This window comes from Seriola dumerili, unplaced genomic scaffold, assembly GCF_002260705.1.
Source record: "Seriola dumerili isolate Sdu_G_001 unplaced genomic scaffold, Sdu_1.0 BDQW01000478.1, whole genome shotgun sequence".
In the NCBI taxonomy this organism is placed as follows: Eukaryota; Metazoa; Chordata; class Actinopteri; order Carangiformes; family Carangidae; genus Seriola; species Seriola dumerili.
In genome coordinates this window covers 2,701,974-2,729,238 of record NW_019174733.1, presented here as the reverse complement: position 1 = coordinate 2,729,238, position 27,265 = coordinate 2,701,974, and the positions used below count along the sequence as shown (strand labels likewise).

Genomic DNA, 27,265 nt, shown 5'->3' with positions numbered 1-27,265 from the left:
TCGGAGAGGAAGAGCTGCTGTAATTGGTTTCTCAATGAAGGATCATCAGCAGCTCCCCGGAGGCTTGGTGGACTGTAGCGTAGCGCAGCTCCATCAATCGTCTGCTCCCCGGCTTTAAACACCGCTTTGCTCTTTTCTTCTGAAATAAACAAGTGGGCAGTGAAGGGGGTTCACGGAGCATCATTATTCTGCGCGTATTTAAGGGGCTATTTGTGACCGTTTTCACAACCTGTGCAAGTACTGTTGGGAGTTACTAATTGCTTTGTCCACATCGCGGGGAATCGCGGCAAAGTTTAACGCAGATTTCGACATGAGTGACCTGGAGGACGACTTTGCCAAGATCCTGCTGCTAAAGGAGGAGCGGATACGGGACTTGGAGAGGCGACTGGCGGACAGGGAAGACGAGATTCAAGAACTGAAGAGAAAATTGCACAAATGTCAGTCTGTTCTGCCCAGCGCTCAACTTATTGGACCGAGGACCCGCAGGGCGCAGGGCATCTCCGCGGAGCCTCAGACGCACCAGGACCTGTCAAGGCAGCCGTTTCGGAAATATGCCAAGTCCGACTGGTAAGACTGTTTGAGCAGGCGGTGTTGCTTTACTGTGGAAGCTTTGTGTCCCATCTCTTTGAGTGTTTTTCTTTACACTACCTGAATCCAAATGTTAGCCATGAAAGATTTGAATCGATATTGTTCCTACTGTAGGAAGCAAAACTCTTTTTTTTTTTTTTAACAGAAATGTGGCTGAAAATGAATGTGCAAGTGCTGCGCGCCAACCATCTACTTTCAAACACACTTCTTGTGGTAGTTTTGTGTCCTATGTCTCCACACAGCTTTTTTCTGTCTGTTTTCTACCTTTGGAGATGTTTGCCATGAATGGACGAGCACTTTCATTCTTGGGGGCCGATGACGCAGCTCAAAGGCGAGCTTCATAAAGAGCTCCTAATTGATCAGATCCATCACGGCAGTCCCTGAGGACACAGACAGGAGGAAGTGCGATGCATTATTGGCTTTTAGTAGCTGGACGCTGAGGACCCGAAGTGCATGTCTGAGGATATTTAATACTCCATTAGAAAACGCTTTGTTTGACCATATGCTTCCTTCATCACCTTTAGGTGCTCGTTTTAGCTTCACAGTAGCCTATAGCTGAACTGATTTCGAGGGTTTCATGTGAGGCCTGTACTTGAATGGTCATCAGGTAGTATCTTATACTTTCACTTTGTTTCAGTTTACTCAGTTAGATTTAGCTGTAAGCAAAAAAAAGTCTTCTTCATCTTTTAATTTATTTTCTTCTCCGTTTCTATTATCAGAATCCCATCAGCATAAATTACTTGTTATATTGATATATCTCTCTCTCACTCACACACACACACACACACACACACACACACACACACACACACACACACACACACACACTTCAATCTTCATTTGCATTAATAAATTGCAGACAGGACAGGTCCTTATTTGCACTAATTAACTGATGCTCGATGTGCTTTCAAACAAACACTGAAGTCCAGTCGTGAGCCAAGAAGAAAGAAATGAAAATACTTGAAGAGAATGAGGTATAGAGGTCATGAATGACCTATGTTCACAGAGAATAAATGACTAACAAGATATACCAATCATCTATTGTTGACCTTTCTATGGGACCAGGGTTCATTCTGAAAATGTTCAAATTATGCGCAGCCTATATACTCAGCTGATGAGGCACAAAAAGTGCTTGAATAGTCCTTCAGTGGACACATTGGCTGATTGCATGTGGTCATACACTGCACAGTCAAACGGAAGTAAATCTGTTTGCGTTTGCAAAAAAAGCAATGGTGGGATGACACGGTTTCTCCTGGTACCAACGGTGTCTGGAGGAGACCTGCGCCCCGCGGGGTCAGAGACACTGTGACCCCCCCATTAGAGTCAGGACGTGGCACCAGCCGGCGGCCCGCCCTGCTCATCGGATTACCGCAGCATGGAGCAACGGATCCGGTTTCTATTGATCTGCATAGGAAAAGGGCTGAACTGGATGGTTGGAGAGGTGAAATTTAAAGCGCAGAGGTGCTTTGAAGGGCAGTGGGAGGACCTTTTGATGATGGGAGGATGCGGGGATACAACACTGGACTGGAGAGTCTGAAATCTCCAGGCACCTGCAGTTTCCTGATGTGAAGTAAACTTTGATACTGCTCAAGCTCTGTGCCCTTCACCCTTCCCTTTTAAGAAAATGATGGTTTTCAGTTAGCAGGAGAAATGCTACCGTGGCTTCGTTTGGTGTTTGAATTTAGAGGAGCACAAGAAAACTTTATTTTAATGGCTTGCTTGACCTTTTTAAAGTCTCAGTCTTGCTGAAAACAGTTTGGCACCGTTTGTGCTGAGCTGCTGTAGCTTACATGTCAGTCCTTTCAATCTATTTACTTAACACACTGCATAGATATTACACAGCAGTATGGGATGTGTTGGACATGTTTTGACTGAAGCAAAGACATGCCACCGTATCGTTATTTGCCTGAGTTGATCCTACAACCCACCACAAGAGGGCAGCTGTGATCTTTTATTGGGCCAACTGTCTCAGTCTGGGATTATTCACATAGGCTGAGGGAAAAGATGCTTTTTTTTAATCAGCACAAAACACCTATCATCACAGGCAATGAAATCTGCCTCCCTCTGTCATCCTGCCTGTGATACCCCCCCCCCCCCCCCCAACACAGTAATTGCTGTTTTAGCCTCAGTAACTCCTCAACCTATTTGATTGGCAGTTTATCCCCCTCTGAATTTGCCCAGAGCTCATGAGGCCAAGTTCTGCTCACTGAGCTTCAGATGACTCAATAATGTGGACAGACACCAAGATTAGATGAGGAATGTGGAGCTGCTGTGGAGACTCGTAAGCCTCAGGAGCTTTGGCATTTTCCTCTCTGCTGCTTCTGTTTGACAATCTATAAGATTATCCTTTATTTCCCTTAAGCACCTTTCCTTGCTCCACTTTTTTTAATCTGTCACTAAATAAATAGTTGCTGAACAGAGATTCCCAAAGTACCATTAGGGTTCAAATATAGGCTAGCCTTGGAATCCACTAATATTTGCACTTCTGTCCATATTGACAAAATACACTTGAGTAGTCCAACACAGTACAAGCAGCAGAGCGTCCCTTCCCATTAGATTAAAAAACCCGCGTTTGTTTATTTTTACATCGAGGTTCATTAAGTTTCCGTCACCTTCAACTTCCATTAAGGCTCCGGTGCTCATCTATTTGTAACTCAGCAGCCTCAGGGCGAGTTACAGAGGAATGATGACATGGTTCTCCGCGCAGTGGCTTTCTCATTGAGTCCATTATTCATGTGAGACGAGCGCAGCTCTCTCTAGAGTGGCAGACTGCACTGTGCCACAGATTCCTGTAGGCGCCCTTCTCGCCATGCGCTCTCGCCGGGTCGCAGCCTGACGCACTCGGGGAGGACGGTCCTCCGCTGTCACACTGCCGAGGGAGGGAGCGAGAGGGAGGAGGAGAGAGGGCAAACTTTGCGTGACTGTGGCCGTGACGCTTCGTGGGCTCACCTTGGCAATCGCGGCAACCTCCGAACATACCTTCGCTTAAATTCCAAACATCCGTTTGCGAAGGACAGCGGCGAGGAATCCCCCTCAGGAGAGATAGGGGCTGCATCCTCTGAAGCTGTTCATGCCGGATAAAGTTTATGAGCAGCGTGGTAGAGGAGAGAGGACAAAGACTCGACTGCATACCTTTCGATAAACTTATTGGGAAGTCGCTCGTTGCCGGCCGCAAACTGAAATGGGCACCTTGCGCGACCTCCAGTACGCGCTACAGGAGAAGATTGAGGAGCTGCGACAGAGGGACGCGCTCATCGACGAGCTGGAACTGGAGCTCGACCAAAAAGACGAGCTTATACAAAGACTGCAAAACGAACTGGACAAATACCGCTCCGTTATCAAACCTGCGACCCAGCAGGTCCACAAGCAAAATGAGCTGAACGAGCAGCAGCGGACGAAGAGGCAGGCAATTTCAGCCGAACCCACTGCCTTCGACATCCACGATCTCAGCCATGTCACCCTACCTTTCTACCCCAAAAGCCCACAGTAGGTGTCCAAATGATGACTGCATAATATTTACTTTTAATAATGATAATATGTTTTATATTGGCTGTCGCTCTCCAGTATGAGTTCATTCACCTTTTGCCACCTTTCTGATAACTCTGCGTAATTTTACGTGTGGCGCAGCAGGTATGGCACCTGTAGCACATATGGATGAGGTGGTGCTCTCTCTCGCTCTCTCTCTCACTCACACACACACACACACACACACACACACACACACACACACACACACACACACTGGATGTAAGGAAAATGTGCCTTCAACTAGAGAAAGCTGAATATCAATAAGCCTGATCATCACAGACTGACATGAGAGAGAAATCTAAATTCATCCAGTGAAGGGGAATTATAGATTTAGAGAGCTGGTGGTGGCAGCTCTGTGTAATGTACCAGTGCCTGTTTAATACAAGCTGCGATTCTGCGACAGGCAGTCTTACAGGCTCTCTGTGCATGTTTACCTTATGATTTGTCAAGAGCTACTCTTTCTCTCTCCCTCTTTCTCTCTCTTCCAAGTCTCAAACAAACACCTTTCTCATGCTCAACTTGGTCTGCAACACGAGGTCTGATTCTCAATATGAAACTGGCACTAAACTAGTTCTCCTTTGTGAAATTATCCATCTGTCTGTTGAGTTTGAACTTTGAGGTTGTTATGAATCAATACACTTACCCCCCTGGTGGACAGGAAGAATATATCTACCCTTCATTTAATCAATACATTTTCAAAACTAAATCCAGCGTTGAAATGAATAGTGGGTCAGTCAACAGTAACACAAGCAGAATTGGACTGTTCAACTTTAAACTGCTGATTTTTTTATCTACTTTTAAATCCATTGTAGTATTAAAATTAGATTTTTTTTTCATGGCTGTGTTTAATGCTCAAGAGGAAAAAAAAAACACCCATCAGACTTTGCAGATGAATCAGATGTGTCAGATATGAATGTCACTATCCTGCTGACATGCAAACAAACAAAGCTCCAAGGATTTCATCAAAGAAGATTCAAAAATCAAGGGGTTATTTATCTGAGCAAGAACAGGTCATTAGTCTTTGTTTTGCCTGTCAGATCTGTGAACACAGAAAGCAGACTCTTTCTTGTGCGCTTTTTGGTTTTCTGTGGTAAATAAATGTGAGATCCTGGACGCTGGTTTGGAATTGCAGATGAGGAAAACACAACAGAGCGACCATTTCATTATGATAATCATCCTCATTCTAAACCTTTCGCTGTATGTGTTCATTTCCATTAAGAGATTTCCCGAAGAGGCTTTTACCTTGACAGGAAAATATCAACTCTTTAAAAAACTGGTGGGTTCTGCATTTTGTCCTGTAGTCTAACATTTTTTTCTACCTGAGAATCTGATGTATCTGCCACTAAAGAGTTTCGATGCAATATTTAGTCAGTCATGAAAGGAAATAGGTAGTTTTGAATGATTGCATGATTTCTGGCGATAATCCTCACACGGAAAATTGAAAGGAAAAAATTATGGAACTAAAAATTGACTTTTTCTTACAACGAGGTCATTTAAACTTTAAACTAAAGCCTTTCAACTACAGCTGCATTTTCTGCAGAGCGTCTGCCACACCGGTTCACACTCTCCATCTGAGAGAGAATGACATTTTGTTCTGTGTCTCTATTTTAATGAGCTTATGTGCATAAAATATTATGATGGAAAAGTAGACAGACATTTATATGCAAATGAATTAAGCGTGTTTGGGCACCGTTCTCTTTTTAATTCAACATTATTACCATTATTCAATTCGTTTGGACAAATTTGCTAAAGAAAAAGTTCATGTTTTTCTCTCGATATGGATCAATCAATTACTTTTGTTTTTATGCGACTCTTCTAACTTAGTATTTGTTATTTGTTGCTCACTAGAGAATAGAAAGGTTTCCTTTTTTATAAGACATACAAGTGCTCTCATTGGATAAAAACAGATCCATTACATTATCATTTTATTTAGTTAATGAAGTGTAGAAATAATACCTCTTTGGTTTGGCTAAATGTTTATATTTTGCTCTCATTCTCCCCCACTTTATCTTCTTTACAAGGCCCATACTGCGTTCCTTACTCATTCTCTATCCATCCCTCTCCCTCTGGCTGCCTCGTTTTTTCTGTTAGCCTCTCCCACTTTTCTGCCACCCCTTTCTTTTTCCTCCTAAACGAGCATATTTTCTCCTTTTAAGGAAGACTGGACTTGCTCAGCCCCAAACATCACTGGTGGATGAAGGCAAATATATCATCCTCACAAAGGGGAGGAAGGCAGATGTTTTTATAAGGGTCTGGTTGGAAGAGGTTGCTCAATGTTGCCATCTGAGGCTTGAGTCGGGGGGTCCCGGTGAGGGTTGAAAAGGCCAGAAATCTCCCGGGTGTAAATGTAACAGAAACAGGGTCAATGAGGCACATTTCCACAGTACTGGAGGTCAGCTCTGGGAAAATAATGGATTTCCAGTTTGTTCCTGTCAGTTCACGACAGACGTTTATTTACGTCATGTTTATTTACAACAGAAAACCAAAAACCACACAAGAAAGGAGTCTGCTTGCTCTGCATTACATTAAGCCTATTTTGAAATATCACAAACTTAGTAATGATCATAAAGATCATCACAATCCAAAACAAAACAAAACAAAACAGGACTTTACAGCTTTATTATGGTTTACTCCCTAAAACCTAATTAGAGCTGTTAAGATGAAATCCAAATGATCTTCTCCTGCTGAAAAGGGGAGGAGGGTTTGGGAAGCACAGCGCAAATCTAAACACAGATTAAGGGGTGGGAATTTAAAAATAGGTGCAACACCTCAATCTTCCCCTTTTCAAATCACAGCAGTAGCTTGTTCTGACTTGCAACTCCAGAACATCTAAAATCTTCTGGATCATCCTGGTTGCTCTGTTCTAGGTTCAAATCAATTAAAGTCCTGCTAATTTGGATGCTTGTTACCTGTCTTGTTCATGTTTTCTTATATCTGTAAACGGTCAAACAAAGGAGAAGTAAGATACATAAAAAGATAAGTCCGCAAATGAGGGGGGTCTGGGAAAATGATCCACCCTCAGGAAATCAATCTGAGAGGGTTTATACTTGGCCTTTCAAGGCAGAAAATGCAATATAGTAGGATTTCTGACACGAGAGTCGTATATCAATGTACGTGAATAATTGAGACAATACAATACTTAAGTAATCAGTGTTTTCGAATAGATATTGGTATGTGCCTAATGTTGGTCTTGAGTAATTTAGTTTCTAATTTTTATCCACCAGTATCACTGTTGTCAGAAATTCACAGGCCTTGAGCCCTAATTGAAAATTCGTCAGACTGTTGAATGCAAAACACACATTATAAGAACCACATTATTGAGATCTTAACATGCTATTTGAGACTCAAGCCAAAACTAATCATTCAGCTGATGGTGTAAAATTGACACACTTGAAATCTGTAGATGCTGGCTAGGGTTGAAATTTGTATTTATGTGACAGTGATAGCTGCTTTTCAGCACAGATTGGCATCTCTCTTGGTTTTGGTAGTTTTTCATCTGAAGGAGCAAAAAAGTTTTTTACCAAATTAAATTGACAAAGTGTGTCAATATTTAATGAAGAGGCATTCATGCAGATAGCAGTAAACCCTTGAACAGAATTAAGACACTGACTATAGAAAATAATCTCACATACACATGAATGTTCAGAGGAGTTTGTAGTACTAGACATGTGCAGGGTGCTCAGTACATAAATAAACAAAAAAAGTGGTCACTGCTGATGTTGCATCATGGCAGACATTGAAGTTTTGTTTGTGTAGGACTTTTCTGCAGGTTGGGAGCAGGACAGAGAAGCCTGTGGGTAGTGGGAGCACTGGTTCATAAAATGCCTTTGCGGTTATTTGCCCTTTTAGCTTTAAGCTCCTCAGGTGATCAGCGTCAACAATGCTCCTTGAAATCAGTTTCTGAAAAGGGCACCAAGCAAAACAAGGCAAGAGGCAGTTTACCAGTGCCTTTGAATCCTCCTACCAGGGGACAGAGAGTGAGTTATTTCTGCCTTTATATGAATTAGAGTATAAAAGCTTCCCTTCTCAGTAGGAGGGGACTCCTTGTTGGATTAACCCTGATACATATTATTAACCTCATTCATCCAGCTGACACTCTGTCTCAAAATGAGCCACACAGCACTCAGACAAGCAACTCAAGACTCTGGTGATGACATGCTTCAATGAATGAGTGATCTTGACTCACTGTTCAGGATCTGGCCCGCCTCAGATTTCTCTCCCGTCTCTTGGTGCTCTGTCGTATCATAGTAGATCAAACTGACGCTTGCTTTGACGGTTTCAAACATCATTGCATCTGGCCTGCATTCACCTGTTGTCAACACATGGACACCTTTTATGAACAAATGTCTCTTTCGTCTGTGGTACATCAACATCTTCAAACTTTTTACTTCTTGATTTAATGTCCACTTTCATAATGTCTGATTTTCTAATAATAATTACATTCTCTCCCAGGCTTACATAATCATTGCAGGAAATACTTACCTGTGGAATGTCCAAATGACTCAGCACTCTGAAAGCCAAACTGGCTTTCAGAGGTGCATCATTGAATGGAAAAATCCTGCTTCCCTTAGACACAGACTTTGTCATTTATTGACTTCAACATTTGGAGGGAAAAATAGGCTTCACCTTGATATCTTTGAAATTAGGATAGATATTTTTTTGAAAAACTACTGTGCAGTTTGAATGAGACTTTTATTGCCTTAGAAATAAACATCCCTGCTTGGTGAACTGGTTCACATCCTTCACTGGATTTTACATTGTGTGTGATCCATTTAGGCTTTTGTAATAATGTCTCTCTCTTTCTCCCCCTCATTATGTTTTTCTACAATAAAAAAAACACCAATGGCATATGAGTTTGTGTTTCTACATGTAAAACAATGGTCTCATTTTGTTTCACCTTGTCTCCAGGTCCAAGGATCTGATCAAGGAAGCCATCTTGGACAATGACTTCATGAAGAACCTGGAGCTGTCCCAGATCCAAGAGATTGTTGACTGCATGTACCCTGTGGAGTATGGAAAGGACAGTTGTATCATTAAGGAGGGCGATGTGGGCTCACTGGTTTACGTCATGGAAGGTAAAATCACACATGCACAGTGGTAATATGTTTATCCTGCAGAAGCCCAAATCAATTGAAATGAAAACCTTGGGCAGAAAGGGTCAAATAAGTCTAAAAAGAAGTAAATAATGACTCTTTTTAAAAGTTTTAACTGGATCTGCAGAACAGTGTCTAGAGACCTTTAAAACCTTGTCACGACAATGATGAAAAAAGTGCATTACTAATTGATTTCTGCAGGGGCAATGAAATAAAACTCAAAACTAAAACACTTTGTGATGCTGTAAGATTTACCCACTGATTTTGTTTGGTCTGATGCTGTGTCCTTCATGTTTCATTGTTTTTAGCAGTATTGTTCCAGCATGTGTGTGAGAGCATACAGAGCGTGACAGCTCTGATGACAGTAGTATCAGCACAACGTCCACTCTGGTGCTGATAGGATTTGTGAAAAGGCATATTTACGACATGATTTGTGACAAGTGATACTGGAATGAAATGTTCAGTGAGCCATTGTCCCTGACACATCGACACATAGATCTGACTTAGAGAAAAATGGTCCCAGTCAGTGCCTGCACAATATAATTGATCATTATATAGAGGTGGATTTGACCATTCACAGACAAAATACAGATTAATTACTATAATGGTTATGTTTTTATTTATATTCTTTAAATCTGTTGGTTGCTATATAGACAGTGGCATTTAAAGGTTAATATTTTACAAGGAAGAATGCTGATAATGATTGTTGGTCCTATTGTTTCATGTTGACCGCCTACTTTGATTATTGGCAAGACATTTCCTGGATGCCCCATTCAGCCAAATATTTTTAAAAACAGATCTGTAGCAGAGTACATTTAAAATAATGAAGCAGAAATTTTATCAAACTAATAGAGACTTTTTTAGTTTAATTCTGTCACAAATCTCTACTGTACTTGGTTTTCTTAAAGCAGAGACAGGTAGGATTTGTCATATTTAAAAGGACTCCAGAGACAGGCAGTGTATTCTATTTGGATGCCAACAAAAATATTATGGCTGCTTTCTGTCTTCATCAGGGCTTTAGTGAGTCACCGGGTCTGAAATCAAAAACATTTTGTAGCCCGTCTAAAAACCGTGACTTTAAAGGTTATTGTATTACGGAGATGACCCAGTCTCAGTCAGACGAGTATAATTATATAAAGTATAATATAAACAAAAGTATAGATACATTGCTAGATCAATAAAAATGTTGTTAGACTGATCTTTTGAGCCATGCTTGATACATGGCTCCAGGGATGGCAATGCCAGTCAGTCCACCACTTTGGTCCAGATATCTCAACAATTGTGCATAGACATGCATGGTGCCCAGAAGATGATTCCCTCTAACTTTATGACCAAATACCTGCAAAACTAATTGCCATTCCCATCGGCCTCAGTTTTACTAATTACTAAAGGTGAGCATACTAACATACTAAGCCAAAATGGTGCATGGCTGTAGACCCTTACGTTCTGTCCAAACACCCACACTTATTTCAGTGATCCAACAGTAAAATCCTACTCTCTGTTATATAATAATATAAGTGTCAGAGGGCCGTTTTCCTGCAGATGTAAGTAGATTTCGCTGGTAATATCTTTGTACCTTTTTACCTAAGTAGGATTTAAATGCAGAACTTTCACTTACAATGGATTATTTTTACATTGTGGTATTGCTGCTTTTACTTAAATAAAGGATCTCAGTACTTCTTCCACCACTATTCACATGCCTATTGCAAGAAGGACGTCACTTGTCATCCTTATCTGCAGAGTGCAGAGAGAAGTCAGATATGTAAAGAGGCTTACATGTAACTGGCATAATGCAAATGAAATGCAAAATACAGCTGTGGACGGTACAACAGTGACCTGAGGTGAAATTTGGAAATTTGGGGAGGTGGTGGACGCTGTGACAAAATCAAGGATTGTATTTGTAATTCACTAAAAACCATACCAGACATTAGAAACCATATCCTTGATTATTGCACCACTGTGTCCTGTTAGAGCTCAAGACTTGTGGCTGAAAAAAGGAAAAAGAAACATGAACCTCCAGATGCTGAGCCGATGGTCTAAAAATTTTTGGTCTTTTACTGTACACTCGTCACCCGAATGTTAGGTAGCGAGTAGATTTTAACATCCCCCTGTGACAAAGGCTGTGAGAAGATGATTGTCCCAGAGGTGACTTGTCATGCTAGGTCACAAATGACCAAGCATCACACTGACATGATTAATAGGGTTCTCTTGACTGCCACAAAAGAAGGGAAACGAAAGATACAAATCTGTAAGAGAAATAATTGTTGAGGGGCTTTGTGATTTCCTCTCTGACAGTGACAGAGGAAAGAATTGCAGTGTAACTGGAAAAGGGGCTTTAATTTAACAGTGGTCATATGCCACTAATATCAAATGTTTGGTTAATTATTCTCCATTTTCAAATCCTTAGGGTAGGCTTAATATATTTATCTTCAATGAACATCATCTAACTCTTTTCTATTCCACGCTCAGTTTGTCTTTTGTCTCTCTCCAATGCCCTAGTGTGTTCCTTGCATGCAGTTTTCACCCTAACTGTCCCTGGCCTTGACTTGTTTTGCATAAAAAACAAATTTTGAAAGCCTTAGTCCAAGGGGCAGTGACTTTGTGCCAAGGTCTGTGGAAGCCCATCACAGTTCACTTTTTAATCCACGCTGACAGGATGTCTGACTGTGCTGTGCTATGTCGAACACACAGCTTCGTCAGCTCAACATTGTACATCATTTTCCTAGCAAATGACATGTTCACAGCTCAGGCAGTGTTTTTTTTTATTTTTTATTGATGCACTGCAGGTGAATCATTAACATGTTGCCATGGGGCTGACATTGTTTATCATGCAACATGTAGGCATGTAAAACACAAGTAAACTACACCAATAATATTGATAAAATAATAATTATAATAATGATAATAATAATAATAGTAATAATAGTAACATAACGGCACGTTACATCATTGCTCTCGCTTCAAACGGTTTTTTTTTTGTTTTTTTGTTTTTTTTAAAGAGAGAGCATAGACTTATCAGAGAATATCACAGCCTCCCTTTTTAAACAACCTCAGAGTAGTTAGCCTTTGTTGCTGATGAACCTGATAATTAAAGATCAGACAAAACAGGAGCAGTAGACACAGAGTGGATCCTGGCACCGGCTTGCTGCTCTGATGAGGCCGCCTGCTTGGCCGTGGCTGCTGCAATGAATGTTTGTTGTGTGTTGGTCGCACTAGGCTGTAACTAACATTGGGTCTCTTTAAAATATTGATTGCAGCTGAGACAAAAGCTCACGTTTCCATGGAGATGAGATAGGCTTTTGATTGGCTGCGTCGTCCGCAAGACCCGTACAGGTGGCTAATGATGATAATAGCTTGTGTAATTACATCCAATTGCTATGAAGTATTTCACAAACAGTAAAACAAACCCCACAATTTCTTTCATAGTCATCATTCAACTTAATCTAATGAAACTGTGTATGCTAGTACAAACAGGTAGCTCTGGCTCTACCTGTCCTTTAAAAACATGTTGGATTAAAAGCGTTAACGATGGTAAGAGTAAACTTGTTAAGGTGTCACACACACACACATTCTCTAAACCTTTGCTTTGAGAATAGAGATTTGATGATAAGTCTGGATGGCATAAACACACTGAATACTGGGCCTAGGCCTGTGAAGAACGCATCATCGGTTTAGTTCAATTTTGCAATGAAAATGGCGATTATTGCACCTGTCACCTGGGGAATTTTAAAAATTACTCATGGTAAATGGTTTTGTGTTGTTAACCAGAGTTAACTCATATTTGAAGTTTTTTTTTCCCCAGATAGCCACAGTGAGAGAACAAATTACTCGAATGATTGAGTATCAAATTTGTTGCAGTTGATTTTTCTATTGATTGACTAATTGATTATTTGACTAATTCTTTCAGCTGTAGTTATGTTATATAAACCTTAAGATGATTAAGTTTAATGGTTTGGTGTTGTTAATGTGAGGGTAAAAGTTGTGCTTCTCTTTCTGCACATAACTACAGTTTGGATAAAAAAAAAGGGTTCTTCTGTTCGACAACTTTATCGTGGTGACAGGATGTATTAAGTCTCTCCTGCTCCCAACTTTGCATTTATATTTGATATTATATTCACTTAGATTTCTACTTTGTCTTGTACCTTTCACCTGTATGAGAAAGAAATGTATTCAAAGAAAAGAATTAAAAAAAAAGGCCTAGCCATGAGGATGCAGGAATATGTGACACTGATTTTGAAATATGTATTGTTTTTCTATTTGTTATATTTTAGGGAGATTTAGCCGTCTGGCCTCACTGTATATTTTATTAGTTGTGCTGTCCTCCCTGTACAAGTGCACAAGTTTTCTTTATGTCCTCCCTGTACAAGTGCCCAGGGAGGACATAAAGTGGAAAGTAAGGAGACACTGGCAATGTTACAGTAGAGAAGGAGTTACAGTAAAACCTCACAACGTGTGCTCACGCTACATTGATGGTTTCTTTGACAGGCTACCATACTCAATGGAACCACTGATGCATTGTAGCCCATTTTTTTCAGGTGGAAATATTCTGGGGATTTGAGAATTCACACAGGATTTGACATTTTCTCAACACAAATTGGACAGAGTCCCAATTATTTTATTTGACCTGCTGTAAAGGAACGGCAAATATAATATTCTGACAGATTTTTCACCACAAAGACTTGAGTTTAAGTTTGTCTTAAATGGTATCCTTCAATGTCAGAATATAACAGAAACAAACAATCCGCTGTTTTGAAGGATACGCTGAACCACTCCTGACAGTCATTCTCCTTTTGTTGCTGCTTCTACTGAGCTATACCTCTGAATAACAATGAATAGCAATGTTTACCCACTGTGGCTCTACACTAGCTTCTCTCTGTAAGGGCAGAATTTGATGGTTTTTGACTCTTTATGATATGACACTTAAGATGCTTGCTAGATATGATTGCACATGTAAGAATCAAACACCGATCTGTTTGCATGTATCTCTAATCGAATATAAACAGAATTGGGAAATGAGAGGCACAGGTGTCTGTTTACATTTCATTTCACTGAATATTTTATCTTGTGATAATCCCCTTAAGTCTGTACTAGCATCTTATCACCACTCTGTCACATTGTACTCCACCTTACAGCCTGAGTTATTAAAACCTGACATGAAAACAGATCTTGAGAGCTACTCTGTATTCTCTGTTTAATACTTTTTGGGGAACTGTCAGCCGTAGTATTAAATGTATCATATTCTTCAACCTAACAACCACCTTAACTAACACTAGCCACCAGCCAAGTGGCTACTTCATGTCAGGTTTTAATAATTTAGACTACCGGCTGACCATGTATTGAGCTGGCCAGTTTCCTAAATTATCTCTAAGAGACAAAATGAACAAATATCTCTGTCTGAGAATCTGACAGCTGTTACGGTTTAAAGGACTCATCCTCTCACTGTGGTATAGGCTGGATTCTTCAGGGAGCTGCTCTCTGTGCTCACTGGCCAATGAGGCAGAGTAAGGGGAGATGGGCTCCTCTCTCATCTTGAGCAGAGCTTAGAGATGGAATCAACAGGGGCAACTGAGTGTGACTCAGTGTCGTATAGACGGGTGACAAATAAAGGAAAAACCTCAATGAGTGGAGAAACAGGAGGATAGTGCTCCCATCCATATGGCACAAGGGGTCACTTAATGGTTTGACAAGTATGAAAATGATGTGAATCATATGCTATGGTCTTCACAGTCACCAACCTGTTAGACAGAGCTCTCCTCCACCATCCTCAAAACACCCAGTGAGGGAATTTGTTCACATCTGTTCATCCCACCAATAGAGTTAAGAGACTTATACAATCAATGTCAAGGTGCAGTGAAGCTGTTCTGGCCGCATGCGGTGCCCCAACACCTTCTTAAGACACTTGATGTTGGTTTTTCCTTTAATTTGTCACCTGTTTGTCTGTAGGTGTGAAAGGACATAATGTGTAAAGCAAATTAGAAGTACTGTCTTGTATTACCATTGCTCCTTCGACTAATACATCTTGCTAGTTATCACTACAACTACTGCAGCTACAGCTATTAACAAACTATCGAGTGATCTTTGTAATTATTGTGATATATTTGCATATTAATAAGGTGATATGAAAAAAGAGAATGCATTGGGTTATGGAAATGTGAGTGCACAAATCCATTGGACTGCATTGTTGCCTGGCAACTTAACTAATGCAGACCATAAGCTGTTGCTGCTGCTGTCAAAGTAGCATCTTGGGGAAAAAGGCTCAACAAAGTAAAATGTTGAGACTCAGAGATTTTGGTTTGATTGGCCCTGGAGAATACAGCATGTAGCCAACATTTGATACAATAACTACTGCTCATTATATGTCGCTGTAGCAGCCAGGTATAGGTTAATAATGAGCCCTAAACCACTCACCTCGTCGGCTGAAAAGACATCTCTGAGAACTCAATTTCAACTACTTGGGACTCTAGTCGAATTTAAGCTCAACTCTGTGTGTGAGTGAGTGTGTGTGTGTGTGTGTGTGTAGTCACTTTTGTAACATGGCATGCAATACCATTATTACTACACGACTGACTCCCGTATAGCTGGCCCTCTTCAAGGCTACTGGCTCCCATGATAACTCTAATGAGGCTCTCATTGGAGGTTTATTAAGGTGTCATTTGTGGAAAAGGTGAGGGCTGTGTAATTGGAATGACATTTAAATATTCTCCGTAGTTATCTCACACATACACGTCAAAAGGATGTGTCAGGCTCAGGCGGTAGCCTTGTATCTGTCCACTTACATGTGGTAATCACCGACCACAAGTGCAGAGAAACTAGACTGACAAAGTTGCAGCTTATTGAATGAAATATGTGTATAATAACATTTTTCTTGCTGAAAGGTCACAGAGAGATGTATATCAATTTACTTTAACCTTTGGAAATCTATATACCTACGTGTATGTGTAATTCTTTATATTCACTTGACTGACGACATTGTTGATGTGATATTCAGGCATTAAAAATCAATTATTGTGAAAGAGAAGAGAAAATATTTTTACTTCCTGGCGTCTTGCAATTAGATTTTTAATTTAAAGATGAGATTGTAAACGCAAACTAAAAGATGCAAAGCCTCTATAGATGACTACTACATCAGGAATCAATGAAAAGAGAAGCAGTGAAAAGAGAGGGAAAGGTGGGCAAAGAAGTCAAAACAGGAAATAGTTTTCTAGACACTATAGGTGGCCTATTGATTTTCAAGATGGTGGGTAAACATTCACCTGCATTTGCTAAGATACAATAGCCTAATAATCTGAAATACCTCTATCAAGAAGAATATAACTTTAGCTAATGTGCCATTTATGTGCAAATGGTTTGTATGCGTGTGTTGCAGACTAATAATCTCACCTACACTGAGCAGTGCACCATCTGCCCTGAACACCAATTGAAAACACTCTTTCTCTGGCAAGTGTCTTTTCTCATTTGCCCTTGCTAACTCTAAGGTGTTCCCTTTGTCACTTTCTCTCTCTTTCATTTTCTCACTTTCACTCACAAACACACACTGGTACAAGTTATCAATTCAAAATGCCCAAAATACGAGACCAGAGCCACTTGCATTTCCCCCTACCACTCCTCACGTTTTCTGACTTTGACCCCAATCTCTCCTCTTGTCACCATCTTTCTCCACTTGCCCATCACTTCGTCTCTCTCTCCGTTTTATTCCTTACTCTTGAACTATCTTACCCCATTTTCATTCTGTTTTCTCTTTCTTGCCTTCCACTGTCTTTTCCTTCTCCACGATTAGTCTGAGATGGCCCTTTGTTTTTTTTTTCACTGAAACCTAGAATAAGAACTGATCCCCATTTTCACTCCAGAGGCCGATGAATACACCTCAGAGTAGGAATTAATGAGTGAATGATCCCTGAGCCTTAATCTCCTTTGTGGCTAACGCAGCTTTTGAGAGTTCCTCATCTGGAAAGCAGTGTGTGTGCGCATGCGTGTGTGTGTGTGTGTGTGTGTGTGTCGAGGGGGGTGGGTGGATTGGGGGTGGCAGAAACATACAGAAAGCGCTCACATGCATCATATAAAATGAATATTATGCAGATGTTTGAAACTCCATTCTTTGCTTGGACTTCCGTATAAAATGTACTGTAATGTATCCTTGCTGTGCATTTGTCTATTTTTTTGTGTGTGTGTGTGCGTGCGTGCGTGCAGGGGTGGGGGGTATGGTCATAGACTTGGAGTAATGCTGAGAGAGTCTGCTGTGACTGGATAAGCTCTGTGTTTGCTGAGGTTCAGACTGAGGATACAAGATAGGGCATGGGTAATCTGCTCTGCCACAGTAACAAACAAATCTCTCTCTTCACCCCTTGGCGCGAGCGTGCGCACGCACACACACACACACGCACAAGTACATATACACGTGGAATAGCTGTAAATAGCGTCGTTATCTGAGGACAGTGTGACGATGTCCAGCTTAGAATCTTGACCATTGTTCTTGGCTTTTACTGTTAACTTACAAACTTGAACAAACCTGAATACAGTGAGCTTGGAAAGGTCAGCGTCATCAGTCAGTGTCACTAGAGTCAAGGTTTACAGGGCTTTGAGGTAAGGGGTTTCTTTTAAATTTCTCTTCTCTCACTGAGGACTTTTTTCATTGACTCTCCTGAGTTGAAATTCATCGCTTTGATCTCTTTTTGGACTGATTGCCTCCGCCAAATATTCTCAACCCCAGCATGGGAATTCTCATATTTATTTTGTTCAAAGTACAAATCACAAAGCACTATTATAAGATGACTTTGTGTGTGTATGTATGAGTGTGTATAGTTTTGATGTATGCACACACACACACACACACACACACACACACACACACACACACATATATATATATATATTCATACAGAAGGAGCAGATCAGTGTTGTATCTTTATTATCTCAACTCTTCTGAGATGGAGAAAAACTGCCTTGTTTTAAGCTTGACAAAGCTTTTCTTGACATTATCTAACGGATCTTTAAAAGGGTTTCATGAGGCAAGGATGTTAAACAACTCACAGCCCATCAAGCAGCATGTAATCCTTAAACAATCTGAGAGAATAGAAAGTTAGAAATACAAAGTCTTCATCCCACAATGACAGTACAGAAAATGGCTCTGTGTATGGCAATGTGGGTCTGTCAATCCACCGCTTTGGTCCAGATGGATATATCTCAACACCTATTGGCCATATTGCCATGAAATGCGGGACAGATCTCCCTGGTACCCAGAGGATGAACCATAATGTGATCCCCTAACTTTCCCTCTAGTGTCACAAGCAGGTCTCTCAGTTAGATGGCGCAGAATTTTGGATAGATATTCATAGTTCCCAGAGGATGGAACTTAATGACGTCGGTGTTCCCCTGACTTTTCCTGGATGGATTGCCATTAAATTTGGTACTGACAATCATGACCCCATCAGAATGAATGGTTACAACTTTGGTGACATCAGCATGCAAGCAATTAGCTTGTGCCTTAGTGTAGCCTCATAGAGCTGCTAACATGACTGTAGACTCTGTTTAGTACATGTGTACTTCTATGTATGTAAATATTTTATGTGTATGGTTGTGTAGTTATTCGTGTCCCCAACACTCTGAGGAGACCGAATCCAAATTTCCCTGTATAGGCCTTCTCCTGTCTGTGGTGATACAGCGGGCTACTGAAATGAGAGTAGGCTGTGGAAATGAGAAAGGCCCATTATTGTAGTACTTAAGATGCCGTATTAATCTGTATTCTGATGTTGAAGCTGTCTAATTAAGTCTGGCCGGCGTAAAAGAAAAGCTACAGTATGTGCACATGACATGGATGTTAGCTGCTAATTACAACAGAGCGATTTGTTCTGTGAATACAAAATGATAATTTTCACTGCCCCCTGCTCCGGCTATCGATCACCTTGTCAACACAGGAGCCATAATCGGAGTTTGATGACTAGGAGAGTAGCAGAGATGAAAGTCCTATTATAATGTTTTAATGAAAACATAGATAGGAGAGGGGCTCTAGAGAAAGGGATTTAACTGTCCTGTCTCACCTCACATGTCCTTTTACTCCCACTGAATGAAAGTAGCCTCCACTGTGTGTATGTCTCCAAGGTAAAATGATGTAAAAAGGATGAAACCAGCTCCTTATCCCATTGACAACACACTGTTTAGTGTCTTTAGGTCACACAAGCCACTTGCAACTGCAGTGTAATTTTCCACTCTGCCAATGGTAGGAAGCTCTGTGTAAGTTAAGGGGGCCTCAGTTAAACTGAAAAAGATTTGAAGTACTCTCATCTCGAGTGATATGATGTTCTGAAGGGTCTGCCTATAGCATCAGGTGTCCTTCCTTGACTTCCTGCATCTTTCTCCCCCGCTCTCCCTCTGCTTCTCTTGTCGTCTCTTCACCTCTGCCTTCTAACATTTTTTTACTCTACTTCAGTTGCCTTCTCCCTTAATATTTCTTTCCCCTGTAATAAAAATGGCATACGTTTAAGAAGACTGTTTGACGTCAGCTAGTTTGCACTCAGATTCAACCCGCACAGCAGTGCATATATACAAAACTGTCGGCTCTTGTCAATTTTAAAGGAATGATGACAGCAGTGTTTCTGACAAGACAAAAAAAACATTTAAGTGAACTGAGTGCACTCATAAATGCTGAAATTTGTGCTACAAGTTGGTCAGCTGATTTCTGACTAGCTTTTATGAATCTTGAATCTGTTCCTTTGCACTACTTTCACAATTTGAAGGAAGTTTTGAGAGAAATAACCTGACATGGCCGTGAATACCAATGCGATTTCCAGAGTGTTCTGTATCAGATGTTGAAGTGTTTTGGTACGACTTCTTACAACATCAGCATTAGTGGATTTCAGCTCCACAATACATGAACTGCACTCTCTCTATTCCATCTTCAACTGGTAAGATTCCTGAAGCTGCAGAAGGCGACATAGACTGCTCCATAAGTTTGTTGACAGAAAGCTGATAACAGTCAACAAGAACAGCTTTTGGAGATGATGTGACGCTCTGTGGAGCAGGGATAGAGGACTAGGGGCAGACATCAAACTGTCTTTGTTTGCCCTACTATATTCCTCTGAAGAGGAGATCCAGACTAACCTGTACTATAACCAAAAGTACTTTCAGACAGCCAGTAGTGGCTGGTTGATATCAATTATATTATATTAATAATATTAATAAGCAGTTTTATTTAATTGAGGTTATGTTTAGCTGGATAAAAGGGACCTCTGATATGTATTGACAAAAACAAATTATTTTTGTATGAAGGTTTATCTCTCAACTTTGTCTACAATATCAACAATATCTAATTTCGTTTTCATTTTTCCGTCCTGATAACAAGCTTCAAATGGTTTATGTCCCATTCCATACAATACCTCAGAACACACCCTAATACCCTTCTCTGATGATGAAAATAATATAAACCAGAGCACGAGAGCACATATCATTCACCTACAGCAATGATTACACCCTATACGTGGGCACAGACAAAATGATGTAGACACTTCATGAAAAAGGACAAACTTTGATCTCCATCATGGTTGGTCAGAAGTGTCATCAAAGGGGATGTTTTCACAATGTCCACCATTCATACACAAAAAGTCTCACAGCACCACAAAGATGCTGTTAGTGCTGTACAGTGGTGCTTTGAGCTAAATGCTGATGTCAGCATCCAGTAAGTAACATGCAATCATTTGTTAATTAATACTTAAAGTAATGAGTACAACAGGCACTGATTGGAATGTCATTAGTTTGCAGGTATTTGGTAACAAACCAAAGTATTGGCCAACTTAAAATTTTGACCTGAGGATGACACTAGATGAAAAGTCACGAGATCACCGACATCACTGAGATTCATCCTCTTGGGATCATGAATGTCTGTACCAAATTTTGTCCAAATCCCTCCACTAGGTGTTGATTTATTTCTTAAGATACGTGAAAACTTTGGCAAGCTGGCAGCACTCAGGGAAAGGTCAGGGAGTCACTACAGCTGATTATGTTTAAACAATTTTGAATTTTCCTCTGTAGCTCACAATCCCACCTATCATAACAATGCAGAATCTTATTTTAGTGATATTTAAGTTTCCTGTACTTCAAGCAGTGATCAAATATATAAAGCAAATCCTATTAATACTATATTACTTGTGTTACACTTTTAGCTGTCAGCTGTTACAGAAGGGATGCACCCTGCTGCTGCCCATTCAAAATTCAGAGGACCAACACTGCTGAGTGGCAGGCACAGCGGTAACCACTCACTGTCTGAAAATGTATTAGCATTTGTATTCCACAAGTCACACACATCTTTCAATCAACCTCTATTGCAGACACTCTCTGTCCCTGTTTTGGCAGTTACCAGCCATGTTCACCCTGCTGCTTGTATTCGTTAGACGAACAGGGATTCCCTGAAACAACAACAGTGTTTGTTATTTGCCAGGGCGCCAGAGTGAACTTAACACAAGTCTTTTCTGAGCCATCCTCCCTGATTAATAACATAACAGTGCTTTTACTCTCTCTCTCTCTCTTTGCCTCTCTTTGTTTGTTCTTGCTGCTGGCTTCAGCTCACATCCTTGTTTTCTTAAACTCTGAGGCTGTTTTTAACTGGAGAGAAAAATAATGTATGACTTGCGCTTGTACACTGCTGCAGAACAACCAGTCCTCATTATTGAACGTGGTCACAGTTCTGTGATCAGGAGGAATTACCAATTTTTTTTAAAACTTTGATTATTTTAATGAGGTCCACTATTAATTAGCCTCAAACCCAAACATAAAAGTTTTGGCTTCTCTCCCTTTTTGAATTTCTTGTCACTGAATGTGAAGTAGAGTGCAGCATTCATCTTGAGATCTATTGGTCTTATTTTTCATTTTCTGATGTCTGCTCACTGTGTTGATGCATGTGTCTCATTTTTCATAACTGGGCAGCTATGAATATTTTTTCCTTTGAAAGTGTCTAGGTTTTTTGAGATTCACATTGTATTCTTTCGAAAACAAGGTGAAAACACTGCTCAGAGCTGATGTATCATCAAAGGCTAGCATTTACAGCCAATTTCAGTCAAACTTTTGAATGAATGACAATTGAAGATATCTTTTAAACCACATCTTTAAAATTTAAAAATAAAGAGCAGGTGGTGATTTTTAAACCCTGGAATTTTCTGAACCCATTTTAGGCCCTGTTGAATAGATGCCTCGCTCAAAAGAGCTCTCAATGTCAGTCATGTTTCTCCTTTGGCTTTTTCTTCAAATAATCATTCAAACTATCACACATAACATGACTGTTTTTTTCTCAGAAGTATCATTGCTGACCTGAAGTCTTGTAACAGCTGAAACCTTCAGTGACAATGACCCCATTTTTTGGCCAGTGGGAGCAGGATGAAACAACGTCCTTAATCTACTATCAATGTTCTTACATTGCTCTAGTGGATAGGGACAGCATTGGGTAATCTGACCCCTGAGCAGTGGTGGAAGAACAAGGCCCATCAGGATGGGATATTTGGTTGGTTGTTATCCTCTATGGGACTGGAACTCCCCCACATCCTGTTTCTTGATGTCCACTCTGCTCCTTGAAAAACATAAAAACTATCAATGGAAGAGGAGGGGGAAGAATTAAACACTATCCTGTGCCTGAACCCTGAAACTCAACTTTATTTATAGACACAGTCTAATGACTTCAGTGTGAAAGACTTCACGTGGAAGTTAACAGATGTCCTTGTAATAGAGAACCTTGTCACATGCTGTTTGCAGAAGCACAAAAAGGACATTTCAAAAATTGATTTATCAATTGTGATCTAGTTAATCGTAACCATCGGTTTTAGTCTAAAAGACAGATTTCTTAATAGAATACTTGATAATCCTTGTAGATCACAGAGGAAAATTTAAATCACTCATATTAGAGGGTTAGTAGGTGCACATTCTACTACTTATTATTACTATTTATCTGTGAAGTCTACAGCACCAGTGGGAGATAAAATCAAACCAAAAGAAAAGCTTTTTGATTTGGAATGCAGCCAGAATCACATCTGATCTTGAGTCAGAGAGAAGTCTGCTCAGAGGTCTGTCCTGATGCCCTGCTATGTGGAGCGCACAACCGTGTGCATTCAAATGATCAGCCATTAACACAGCTACACCACCTCCGGGGAAGAAGACATGCTGTGATACATCGACAGTGAAAACCCTAATGGCAGTTAACATTATGCATGCACTATTTTAGGCATTTTGAATTTTTCAGTTCTTCTTCTTATCACATTTTTAATTTTCCTTTAGACAACACAGTATACAGCTGTTGTTATGGCCCAGTCAGATGTAAATGTGCTGCACTCGGATATCAGATCGGCCAGGCAATGGGAGAGCATGTATGTGCCTGTTGTGTTGTTATTTGAATAATATTTGAATAGCACTTACATATGAGAGGTGAATTTCAAGTGAAATTAGAGCTACTGTAATGAAGCAGTGTGTTACAACAGGACACAAAAACAGGAAATGAGCTGGACCATGTGTTGGTGTGTGTGGACGAATGGATGTGAACTGCTGATTAAGTTTCTCAAAAAAGTGGAATCCTAATAACTGAATGATTGGATTACTTAATTCCCTCACAGCCCACTGTCAGTGACTTGCTCAAGAAAAGCACACCGTCTTTGGCAGAATCAAAAAACTCATGACATACCTGTCCACAACTATTAGCATTGTCCATAGTCAAGCATAAAGTTTGCGCTGCCTGATGTGTCGCTGTCTTTGTCCTTACATGAACTTGAGACACTGCGGTTATTAAATCACCTAGGCTGCATCCTTTTAAATAAGGCAGCAATTATCTGTATAGACACAGACATACAGTACCAGTCAAAAGTTTTCCATCCAGGGAAAGTGAGTCCAGACTTTTGACTAGTAGCCTACTGTAGATGAATTTATATCTATACATCCCTTGCACTCCACCACATAGTTTCTTCCTCCTGAAACTATGGATCAAAGTCTGCAAACAACAGTCAAACTTTGTATTTGCTTACTATTTTCAAACTGGAAAACAAACATAACTGCTGCTGTGAAACCACTGGCAGTTTTGTTCTAAACTAGCCATTATTCATTCTGTATCTGTGACACCCAGGTGTAATAGCTCGTAATAAGGACTCAGGAGTTCTGAGAGGTTGCAAGTCACATCATCATCTCAACAACCCTCACAGTTTACCGATTAGTCTGGCACATATTCTTTGGCCTCAATCGATTCTCAATGGCAGTTATCGAGCCTTAAATCTTATAGTGAATTGAGCTCACTAATTATAGTCTTTATATATAGACACTGTGAGGCAGGGCTGGCACTGCAAAAATTATTTCAGCTGTACTCAGCAAATGAAATATTTTACAGTTGCTCTTGAATCATGAGGCGTTCCCTCTTTCCTGGGAAAAATCCTGAGGTGTACAGCAACAGAGCTATTTTATGCTTTTAAGGTCAACAAACATCATTTTATTTAAAAAGAGTAGAAAATAGAAGGAGTAATTTAAGAAACTGCAACTTACAATGAGTGTTTGTATGTTTTTTTTTGTTACCAGTACCAAAACCGTGCTGCCATAATCAAGACAAGAATTGTGGTCATTTTTACTTCAACTGAACATTTTAATATCTTTTCAAAAGAATGTTATCTTCACAACATTGCTTTATGTTTTAAGTTTAAATAAGCATCCATTCGATCAGGCAGTTATCTTTACCTAAAGCATCGTACCTGTTACTAGATTTGAAAGAAACATCTGGAAGAGAGATTTAACAGAAAAGTATTGTGCTTTAGTTCACAATCAATCGAAGAAATGCTTTATGAATACTTAAGATGATGATAATGAAAGAAGCACAGCCAGATCAAAGCACTTCTCAAAAATGTAAATGCCACCTTTGGTGGCAAGACATTTAAGTTAGTTTTTTGATCTCCAGCTGTTTCTTCAGAAACAGGAAAGCTCTAGCATGAAAGAAAGGACATTAAACACGAGAAATGAAAACAGCAGAGAAGAAGATTGCAAGATGGTGGCATACTTTAAGAGCTGAGAATTTTCTTTCTGTGTACAGCCTCATGCTGGCTGTTAATGGATAATTTGTTGTTTACCATGGTTGAAGAAGGTGCACCATAGTTACTGAAAGGTGCAAAAACTATGAGTGAAGTGAAGTCCTGAAACATGACGAGTTCTTGTGAGGCTTTTTGTCAGAGGGGTTTACAGCCCTCTCTAACAAGATATCGTGTCAAACTGTTTCCTCTGTGGATGACTCGCCTGCTCTTATCATCGTGCCATATTTTATCAGTTGCCTAGAGCTGACTTTAACTGTTTTCTTGGGGTCTTTGCTCTCTGTGAATCATAGTTATGCTCCCGCTGGATAGCTGAGATTCCAGGAAAGCATACATCCTATACGAGGCTTGTCTGAACACAGTGGCAGTGGTAAACAACCCCCACAGTGGTAAAGAGCCTCATACACAATTAAAAAAGAATAATATGGAGTAACTTGCTTTAAAATGGGATTATGCTTCTCAGGGCTGCACATAAACAAATATATACACAGGTGCTGTACAAACACATTCATGTACGTGTTTCTTTTACACTTTACATTAAAAGACAGACATACTAGGAAGCAGTTTTCTGTTCAACAAAACAAGATATGAAGAGATTATAGAAGAAATCAGAAAACAAACAATTTAATCTCAGCGACAGTGTAAATAAACTACTATATCTGTGAAACTAATGGGAAAGCAATATGGATTTATCAATGTGGCAGAAATGTGAAGTGCCTTTGAGAGGAATTTAGTTTCCTGTGCTCTGCTAGAAGATCACAGTACTATGATGAAATGTGCGCTCAAGCTTCGAAAGAAAAAATTGAGAAAACTTCCCGACAGGATGTTAGATCAACCAGTCTGTTTGCTTAAATAACAGGTCGGCACTATGAGCTTTTGAGATTTGGGATTTGTGCGCGGTGGCTCCTAAAGTTACCCATAATCCCTTCTCTGCATAGGTTCATACAGATGTTTCCGTTTATCTCTGCAGCAGCATAATCCACTTTTAATGGGGAATTTAGTTTTTTTGGCCTCTTGTTTTGTTTGGCAAAAGCCCACTGTTATTGGATTATATTAGTTTAATGAGGTGAAAAGAAGTTAGTTATTCCTTAATTATTATTCTTCTTATTCCAGAAATGGTAAGTAATGCCTTTTCAAAGCAGAATTCTGTTTACTTTAGAAACATATCTGGCCATACATCCTGTAATAATAATACTTCAGAACATTCTTTGTGAATGCCTCAGTCCTGGTAACGTTCACACTTTTTCAAATGCAGTATATTGATTTAACGGTCCTTATCTTAAGGCAAACCATACCATGTCTGTGAGTTACGGAGTGATAAACTTTAAGTAGATTTTTCTCATGTTGGTGCTGCTGCATTGCCTTGGTAGGAGGCCAGTAGCCCTTGGAAAATCCACATTGCAAAATAATCTTATTTTTTTCTGGCCCAGTGAGTCAAGAGAAGTCTTGCTGGGTACCTCCAAAAATGAAGCACGAGCCCTCAGATACCTATCATCAACTCCATTCCATCACTGAAACTTTGTTTGCTGCACATATTGAATGTAGACTCACACTTGAGTGATCAGGTAGAGAAATAAATGTGCAATTTGTATAGCATAATGCCTAATAGTGCACCTGTGTTTCTGTGCATGTTTCAGATGGGAAGGTGGAGGTGACGAAGGAGAGCCTGAAGCTCTGCACCATGGGGCCAGGAAAGGTGTTTGGAGAGCTGGCTATTCTCTACAACTGCACCAGGACTGCCACTGTCAAGAGTGAGTCTCCACAGACACCTGGAAAAACATCCAAAGTGCTCACATGAGCCTGTGTTGAATGTCCACGTTCCCCAGGTGACAGATGTCACCTGTTCTCACACACACACACACACACACACACACACACACACACACACCTCTTTCCTTAGTATACAGAATTGGGGGTCTTTCTGCCTCCAAGTTATCATTCCTATGTTGACACAGAGGGATCACACCATCACTGTATGAATGGATGTGTGGAACACAGCGATAGCATTGTTACTCAGTCATGACGAAA

The 27,265-nt window shown here is 40.2% G+C and overlaps 1 protein-coding gene across 2 annotated transcripts in view; it reads left to right on the top strand.

Moving 5' to 3' along the window:
- LOC111235208 (cGMP-dependent protein kinase 1) overlaps positions 1-27,265 on the top strand; it is a 78,860-nt gene continuing 51,595 nt past the window's right edge. Inside the window, exons 1-3 of one of the 2 annotated variants that reach the window (XM_022763576.1) lie at positions 1-567; positions 9,025-9,191; positions 26,875-26,988. In XM_022763576.1, the coding sequence (XP_022619297.1) occupies positions 311-567; positions 9,025-9,191; positions 26,875-26,988 (538 nt within the window). In that variant the 5' untranslated portion in view covers positions 1-310. Of the gene's footprint in view, positions 568-3,481; positions 4,075-9,024; positions 9,192-26,874; positions 26,989-27,265 lie in introns of those variants that run through there. The other variant, XM_022763575.1, reaches the window with a different exon arrangement.